This window comes from Magnolia sinica, chromosome 4 (genome assembly GCF_029962835.1).
Source record: "Magnolia sinica isolate HGM2019 chromosome 4, MsV1, whole genome shotgun sequence".
In the NCBI taxonomy this organism is placed as follows: Eukaryota; Viridiplantae; Streptophyta; class Magnoliopsida; order Magnoliales; family Magnoliaceae; genus Magnolia; species Magnolia sinica.
Genome location: NC_080576.1, coordinates 26,108,361 through 26,117,853, shown reverse-complemented (window position 1 = coordinate 26,117,853; position 9,493 = coordinate 26,108,361). Strand labels below are relative to the sequence as shown.

General features: G+C 41.8%; 1 protein-coding gene across 1 annotated transcript; it reads left to right on the top strand.

Annotated features, from left to right (window-relative positions):
• Window positions 1-736: 736 nt before the first annotated feature.
• On the top strand, window positions 737-8,585 carry LOC131242851 (E3 ubiquitin-protein ligase HAKAI homolog). Its single transcript, XM_058241767.1, has 3 exons — window positions 737-1,072; window positions 5,452-5,510; window positions 7,260-8,585. The coding sequence occupies exons 1-3, from the start codon at window positions 815-817 to the stop codon at window positions 8,497-8,499; spliced, it is 1,557 nt and encodes a 518-aa protein (XP_058097750.1). The 5' UTR covers window positions 737-814; the 3' UTR covers window positions 8,500-8,585.
• Window positions 8,586-9,493: the final 908 nt, after the last annotated feature.

Sequence of the window (9,493 nt, the reverse complement as noted above, 5' to 3'; positions counted from 1 at the left end):
TAACCCGTTCACGGGGCGGGGGAAAACACAAACATTATCTTGATCCAAAACTTTTGTAGGCCCAGCAAGATTTCAGTAGTGACGTTCAATCCGTACTGTTTCTTGTGACGTGGCCCACTTTAATTTTGTATCCCATACAGTTTTTGGTTCACATCAAAAATAACAAGAAGAAACTGATAGACGGAGTGGATTTCATAACAACCTCTCGGTGGGGCCCACAAAGCTTTGGATTAAACGCAGCTCGAGTACCGAATGCGAGGAGGGACGCGGATTACCATACTTTCGCACGTAACTTCATGGGACGGGAAGCTAGTGGGGCCCATCATGTTAGAAATCCACCCCGGTCATCTGTTTGTTTTTCCGGATCGTGTGGACTTAAAATTTTTGCAGATCCAAAACTAAATTGGGCCGCTTGAGAGGAAATAGTGAGGAGTGAACGTCCACCGTTGAAGCATTCGTGGGCCACAGAAGTTTGATGAGCGGTATGGATGGCTTATAAACACCACGGTTGACCAACGGCGGACATTTCCCTGCCCACTTTTTCCTATTGTGCGGCCCACTCGAGTTTTGGATCTTTTGGTTACATGTCCTAACATGATCTGGAAAAACCGATGGACGGGGTGGATTTCTCACAAACATCACGGTGGACCCCACCTACCTTCCAGAGGGAGTTTCTGCGAAAGGCTTACGCAGCAATCAGCGTCCCGATGTGTATATGTATATTCACCGTATAATCGACGTTTTCGACGATCCCAGTTCCCTTTTTTCAGCAACGGAGGGAGAACCGGCACTGGAAAGAGAGAGAAAGAGAGATATGCTTCAGATCCGTTTGAGCAAGATTCCGTCCTCGGAAGGTGGCGGCGGAGGGGCGAAACCGTTGCCGGTGGAGACGGTGACCGTTGCCTGCCCAGATCACCTCGTCCTAGCCGACCTCCTAGTCGCCAAGGGCCTAGGGACCACATCTGCTTCCTCCGTCGTCAAGACCGTTGGCCGTAGGTCCCGCCGCCACCTCGGCGAGAGGGTCCACTTCTGTGTCCGCTGCGATTTCCCCATCGCCATCTACGGTCGCCTGGTACTCTCACCCTTCAATTCCCCCCTTTTATTTTTATTTGTAACTTTCAATTTTCCCAGTATCGATACATTTTGAATAAAATCTCATTCAATGCTAGCACGAACGATCACATGATGATCTATGGTCTAACTGAAGTTATGGCCCTTGATAGAGTGGAATCGTAGCAAAGGATTCATGTAGCCGACCCCAATTAATTGGTATTAGGTTTAGGGGCGTTTGGATGCCTGCAAAATTTTAAGTTGTAAACACTTCATACCAGAAACTCTTTTCATGTGTAAAGTATTCACAATCTGTTCTGTTTGGCTTTAAGCTGTAAAGTGTTTACAGGCAAACACTTGTCCGTGTTTAGATAACCTGGGAATGGTTAAAGTCAGTAATAATGTATTCACACCAAACAGAGGTTGGAGTGGTAAATCCCTGTAAAATCTTCAAATGACATATATATTGAGTCAATCTCAATAAAGCCCGAGGCCAGTTGTTATGCTAAACCAAGCATTAGGTGGACCACGAAAGTGGGCCACTGATTCAAATGCCTGGAGAAATTATTGAATATAAAGAGTTAACCATAAGCTACCATAGAATTAATCGCAATAAAAAATGTTTAAACATAAATATTCAATAATCATCATACGAAACAACTGTAAAAAAGTGCATCTAGAAAAAATTATAGCGGAATGTTCTTCTTCAACCATATATGTTTAAGCTTAAATCGAGTTTTAAGAAAAAGCCTGACTAAATTTGGTGGTCTTGCAAGGTAGTCGGAGGCTTTCCACATCATATCGGCAGTGATGGTTGAGAGATTTTGCAACTCTTCCACATATTTCCTGTCAATTCTGATTCCCTTTTAGTATATCTGTCTATTGTGTCACGGAGACGGTCTAATATTTGCATTACACTCTCACGGGGAATCAACTTCTTCTCCTTCGGCCTCAGAGTTGATGTTCTCACATTTGGAGGAGCACTTTCCTTGGATTATTGAGCTTGTGCATGTCCCCTCTGAAAAGTCATTGTTTAATGGTATATATGATCCAAATCCTCTAAAGGACAATGAGAGAGAGAGAGAGAGAGAGAGAGAGAGAGAGAGAGAGATTGTCCGCTCAGAGATGGTGGAGAAACCTCTTTGCAACAATACTCCCTTTATAAGCATTTTTCAACTAAATGCATCATTGCCAGGTTTCTCTTTACAACTAAAAGTTGTAAAGGGTTTATAGGCAATTACATGCATCCAAACAGCCCAACAACCCCTTGGTCAATGATGATCTTAATAAGATGAGAAAGAGATAAGCATAAGAGAATAAAGTGAAGGCAAAGATTTAGGTCCATATATGTGTGGTGTTTTTTAATTCTTTTCTAATTTTGATAATCGAGTTCATGAATGTTTATTTGCATTTGTACATGCTGTATTGCAATGAAATGGGAATAAAACAAGTGTGATTTTAGGGAGAAAAGGGTCTTACAGATGGAGACAACCCTAAAAAAGTCAATATCTTTGAATTGTGTGGGTTATGCAAACATTCGTTCTCCTCCTCTTCTTAATTTTCTTGTCTTCCATCCTACATCAAATTGGCACCAGAGCAAGTTCATCTGTGGGCTTGTATGAGATAAATGGACAACAATGTGAAGAATGTGCTGGGAGAAATGAGCTGGAGACTAGCTCCATTGGTAGTAGTTATTTAAGTGACATTGAATAGATTGGATAAGTTGATGTCATCTACGCAATGTCTAGGAGAGCCTTCCCATACATGGAGCAGTGGTAATGTCATAGAATTCAGGGTAGTCATTTTAGGAATGTTCCATTTGATCATCCCCATTTAGGAGAGGCGATCTATTGGAAGATCGTGATTACAACTATGGTGTAAAATCTATAGCTGAAAAACTTCCTTGATTGGTTGGCTCATACAAAGCAATTTTTCAAATGGATTGAGATGCCAAACAAGAACAAGATTAAACTCATGCACTTTTGTGGGGATCCAACTTTAGAAAACCTGCGTGCATTGGCAATAAAAAAGCTAGAGAGTAGGAAGAAGATGAAGGATCTGATGCAGCATAAGTTTTTACCGTCGAGTTGAAGCAAGAACTCTATTAGGACTTAGGGGTTCCATTACTTCCGGTTGAAAGATCTGAGTACGAAGTCCTACCACTTCATGATCTAGAGTGACCTCAATGAAATGGTAGATCAATTGATAGTAGGGTACATTAATGGTTTGGATTACAAGATCCAATGGAAGGTTTCAATGCTAAGAGCTTACTTTATGGGTGAGGCTTACCAACTGGCATTGAAAGCCAAAGAACACAAAATAAGTTTGTGAAAGGAAATTGAGATGAGTCTGTTTCGAATCCAAACCTACTGCATCCTAAAGAGGGCATTGGAGGAAAGGAAAAAAAGAAGCAGATCAAAAGCTGCCCTTTCAAAAAACACTTTCAGAGTAGATATGTACATGGACCACTTATCAAAAGCCACCTTCTCTGCTATGGATAGTAGAGACTAGAGAAGTATGCATCATGTGCCTCCGTGTGCTGAGTATGTGGACCATATTTTCATGCATTGTCTTTCGAGAGGAAGGTTTGACAAGATTTCGAACTTTTCCATTTCCATTTGGAGATGCCTTCCTTGACATGGTCAGCTGACTCTTATCTTGGCACGGGTGTCTTCTTGGTTCCAAAAGGACAGCACCTTGTTGCTAGTTGTCATATGGTTAACAACTCTTGAACCTACAACACATCCAAGTCATTTCCTGAATCCCAGTTGCATCTGTTTTCATTGATAACACAGCGAATGACAAAACACAAGGTGATCTAGGTATTCATGATCTGGAGCATATTTTCGTTGCAAGACAAAATGGAAAAGATAAATAATGTATTTGTTAGGCGTTGATCCAGTAACCATAGTTTTGATCCTGGGCATAGCTGGGGTATATCTACTATTGGCATTGTAGCTGGTTCATCTGGCTATGTGGTGTAGCTCCAAGATATAAGCACTTCTGAGGCACTTGGCCTGCAGAAGTCCCAATGGTTGCTGGTTTGAATTTTAAAGGACCAGTTAATCTGGGAGCATGGGGTGGACCCTCACCTGATTCATGCAGTTGCTCTGTGGGAGTTGTGAAACTGTAATGCAATTCAGGGTCACGATCATGATTTTTCCAGGTGATGGGCGAACAATTGGAATATCATTTTTGGATCATACTAAGTGGATAGCATGAATTATTCTAGTGTATCCTGACTCAGGGAATTCACTCCTTGGTATTTCATGCTTTAGTTTATCTTTAATAATATTCTATTGTTTGTCCACACCTTATCGTGGCACATCTGACTCCCTTGTAGTAACTGTGGGTTTGAGAAAGTAATGACACGTGAGTCGCTGAGTGGTATAGTTCAAATATTTTTCCAACTGATAATATCTAAAAAGGTAATTTAACATCTGATCAACATATACAAACAATAATAAGCCTGGTTTGGTAGACACCTAAAAATGAGTACATCTCATTCTAGTTAATCATAATTATGTACTCGAGATCATTTCTCTTTTTGGGAATCACAACTATGTACTAGAGATCATGATTGTTGGTTATCAAGATTATTTTTTATCCTTACCAAAAAGAAACATGATCTCTAGTACATAATTACGATTCCCAAAATGAAAGATGATCTCTAGTACATAATTACGATTAAGTAAAATGAGATGAACTCATTTTGAGGCACCTCCCAAACAGTTCATTAGGCTATACTTTTCTGCTTCTTAAGCATACAGTGCCACAATAGAATTCAAGTTTCCAATGCCCAGTCCATTGCTTTCAGTATGCAGAGACAATCTGGTATCACCTCGAAAAGTTCAGGAAATAACATTCATTGTTACAAAGGTGATTGACGCATTTGAATCAAGGTGAGGTACACCCTAAATGCTTGTTGAATGCCCTCTAGGCACACATTGCCATGGCACATGCCCTTTTAAGGGCCCGAGGTCCGTGCCTGAGGTAGGAAGTGTAAAGCAAGCATCAAGTTAATTTGTTTTCCATTACAGAATGATGCCACTTTTGCGTTCTGCAATTTTTAACTGCATGAAAAAGGATCCTTTGTTGTAACTACCATTAATGGCTGAGTTTGCGATGTCATTATTTCCTGACATGATTTTGGTCAGTTGGCATCTATCTTTATGTATCACCTTCACGTCCATCCTGTTCAATGAGCAAGGCCAGTTTGCCTCTTTTCCCTCTTTGGAATTTTTGGTGCTTGCCGGATGTTAACCTTCATCTTAGTAGCGACATATCAGATGATGGATTTTTTTAAAAAATTATTATTAATAATGATTTTGATGTGCATTTGGGCTTCTGACACATGCCATTCATTTTTACTTTTCAATTGACAATATTATGTTCTTGCAGAGCCCTTGCGAGCATGCTTTCTGTTTAGAATGTGCAAGAAGCGATTCGAGCTGCTATCTGTAAGCCTCCTTGCATCTTTGTACCCATAGCACAGTGCTAGTTTGTTTTTTTTTTCCAATTATTGTGGCATGCCTTTTTGATATGCATAACCTTTTATATTGATTCTTGGGGACCAGGGTAGTTCATATAGTGATGTTTAATTTTCAGACTTCCCAATGAAATGCTTGGCTACTACACTGAAGTGAATATTTTTGCTTTATATAGATTTTACTCCTAATAAGCATGCTTTGGACCTCAAGGGAAAGCTGTTACAGTTTCAAAAACTGTTGTCTTCAATTATTTCACAGATAGCCTCATTGCTATGATTTGCACAGGGATGATTACCTGATGGAGTACTGCTTCTCTCTCTGTTGCTATGGGTGTGTGCGCACCGACGTGCATGTTTACATATTATTGTCTCTGCATGGCCATGTGTCTTTGTAAAACACATTGACCATGAAGGACATGGTATGCTTATACATCCCCATCATACACAATCTTGAAAAATATGTTATCATAATTTTCATAACACAAAAAAGCATAGGATGTAGAAAAACATATCTGGACAAATAGAAATATTAAAGCTAATTTAATTGTATAGAAAATGACCCGAAAACAAGGTACAAAGATAAATTATTATTATTTTTTAAAATAAAAACCTTGGGGAAACCTACCCTAAGCTCCAGTTTACTTGTGCATTGCAGCCAAATTGGATGCTCTGGACAATGGTTCATCATCTGGTCTGTTCGTTGTGTGGGTCTCACTGTTGATTGACCATCATTGAAAAACTGAATTTATTGGATGATCAAAACCATCCAATCTGTAACCTACAAATTGAAGGTACTAAAAAATATTGGCAATGGGCAGCTTCGAATGTGAAATGTCCACCGCCTGGATGGGTAGGGGATTGTCCTGGCTGTGTGATCTGTGGACAATATTCCATCAGAGGTCTCAAAGCACGGTCCACATCATTGACCTTTGTGCCACTTGTCTTATTTCAGTGCAGCACACCAGATAGAAACATGGGTTCTCTTGCCAAACAGTCATGTTAGAGCATGCCTGGTTTGCTTGTTCTAGACTTCTAACATTCTTTGTTTTGTTTTAAAATTTTGAGCTTCCTAGGTAAGTGTTTGTATATTATCCATTTAAGCAATGGTATATTATCAACTCCTATAGTTACTTCAGAAGTTAAGATTGACATTTACTACCCAGTAAAGACGGTAATGAAGTCAGGCACTCTTAACTATTTGTTAGACAAATGAGATATTTTTAAGTAATATTTCCATGTTTGAAATTTTTGCATATGGAAAGCCAACAGTATTGTATGCTTTCCTGTCCAAAACACAGTTACTGGAACCCAACCCCCCAACTTGGTCTTTGTTACTATTACCCTGTGAAATCATAGTCTTTATGGTAGAAGGCATTTATGAACACAATGCAGGAACGTTTTACTATTTTCTAGAAAACATTTTTGAGGTTTATTTGAAAGGGTTCATAATACAATATATGATATGTTTTGTAAACAAAAACTCAACTGTTAGCTGTATGATATAGTGACAATTTATTTGAGGTTGTAGAATTATAAAATGTTTTCTTGCAAATGTTTCCAACAATGTCTTGTTTGAATCTTAACAATGTCTCATTTTTTAATCAGTGACAATGCATTTGAAGTTGTAGAACAGTTTCTTGCAGCAATTGAATTTTATACAGGTTGGAAATGTGATAAAATGAATGATTGAAGCTTTCTGCTGGCTTTTTATTTCATGCAGTTGCGATGAGCGTATTCAGAAGATTCAGACCATTAAAATGCTGGAAGGGATTTTCATCTGCGCGGCCCCTCACTGTCTCAAATCCTTCCTCAAGAGGTCCGACTTCGAAGCTCATATCCACGAAACCCATGCTGACCTCCTACAACCCAGTGCAGAGAAGGAAGAAGGCAACGAAGCAGAAGCAATGAACATCTCAAGGCCCCCTTCTGCAGACCCACATATCAAGCAAGCTGCGCTGCCAGATTCTTCTACTGCCCGCTCCCAGCCGAGGCCCAATTTTTCACCCAATTCAAACTCTCAGTCCCACGACCGCGAAGATAAAGCTCGTCGTCACCAGCAGCCCAGAGAACAGCTGCCCCCAAAGCCGTTGCTACAGCTGAAGCCCCCACCTTTCTACAGCCGAAACCCACATCAGCTGACCGAGCCACAGCCTGACAGCAACCCACACCAGGGCTTCGACAGGCCCTACAATAGGTTCCATCACCCACAGAACTTTGACAGCCAGGGTGGCCCCCCACTTTATCGGCGAGACTCTGACCAGTTTCTCCCAGACAAACAGCCAGGTATTCTATCTGAACCGCCATTTGCAGACTACCCACAACCTTTGAATCCCCTTCAGCCCCTGAGTTTTCAGGGTCCACCAAATGCAAACCAGGAGCCAAGTCCCCTGCCACAGTTCAACTATCCTCCTTTTCCAGCGGAGGGAGGTCAACCCTTCTACAGCAATAACTATGAGCTGGCCAGGCCAGAATTGCCATCAGAGGGTGGGGGATCAGAACAGGGGTCCTTGCTGGGTTTCCCACCTGCTGCCCCAGCAGGGGTTGGGGGTTTCTCGGACGGTTATCCCCGACCATGGAACATGGGACTCCCAGGTATACCGTTTGAACCAATGCCTGTGGCGGCAGGCCAGGGAATTCCTGAAGGGTTTGCAAACCCACCTGATTCTCAGTGGAGAATGCCGTTTTTCCAAGGTGATTATGGCAGGATACCAGGAGGTTTGCCGATGAATTCTCCTCCTCTTGGTAAGGAGGGATCTGAACAGCAGGGCAGCGCTGCAGACCAGAAGGATGGCAAGGGCGTGTTAGCACCAGTTCCACTTCCACCTCCACCTCCGCTGCCGCCTCCACCACTATCACAGCTCAAACGGGCGAAGTTTTCCAGCTCTGGAGATATGGGTAGAGAGGGTCAGGGCTATGGGTGGCAAAATGAAAAGCGTGGTTTTGGAAGTGGCCAGGATTAACAATGTTCAGCTTGTTATTTTATTTTTTCTGGTGTCGTGTATAACTCTCTCTCTCATGAGATTTTGATCATTCTCATGGTGCTGCATTTGATGATTGGTATGGGCACTCGTATATGCATTTTAGTTCAGATGAGAGCCGTTACTGCGTGCTCCTCTGGAATGTGGAAATCAATCCAATTTTAAAAATCCCCTCCAAATGATGTTGGGAGGCAAATTTCTATTGTAGGGAGCCCATGCAGCGAAAAGCTGTCGGACAGGCCTGATTTTTGGGCTGATCTCCTAACATGAGCTAGCTCAAATGCTGGACAGAATGGATGCCACGCACACATCATGGTGGGCCCCATAGTTTTTGGTTGCACCAGCTTCCTATAACCGGGATTCAAGTACTAAGTGTCCCTGTTGTTGTATTGTAAGGTAATTACAAATAAAGTGGGAGGTAAAAGAAGTATTGTGTTAGTTGATGTCTCTCTTAGAATGCCAGTATTTGTTCTACCGTATCAGCTCCCAGTGGCTTTCTCATTCAGGCAAGCCTATCCAGGGGCCCCCCAATGTTCACTGATCTAGACCATTCATCTGGTAGCTCCTTGGTGGCAATGATGCAAAAAGCTCATTGGGATATTTTGACCCATCTTATTGTTGGCCTAGTAAAGATGTTAAAGGCAAAAGCCAATCGGTCCACCCATCCACATTGCTTGGCCATGATAGTTTTGTTCTATCAGTTTTCAATAGTGGGGGCCACTGGATGAACGATCTGGATCACCAGATGTTGGCCCTGACTAATGTCTGGAACTACACAACTTACGAAATTGTGGCTCTCATCCACTTTACGGATGCGCGAGGGAAACCCAACCTTGTCATTTAGGCATGATTGGTGGCCCGATTGTCACATGTAAATGGAGTCCCCGATCCATAAATCATTCTATGCTCATCAGCCAATTTGGGCCGTTGAATTTGGACTGATGAATATTCATATCTTGATGGTTGGGCATCAGGT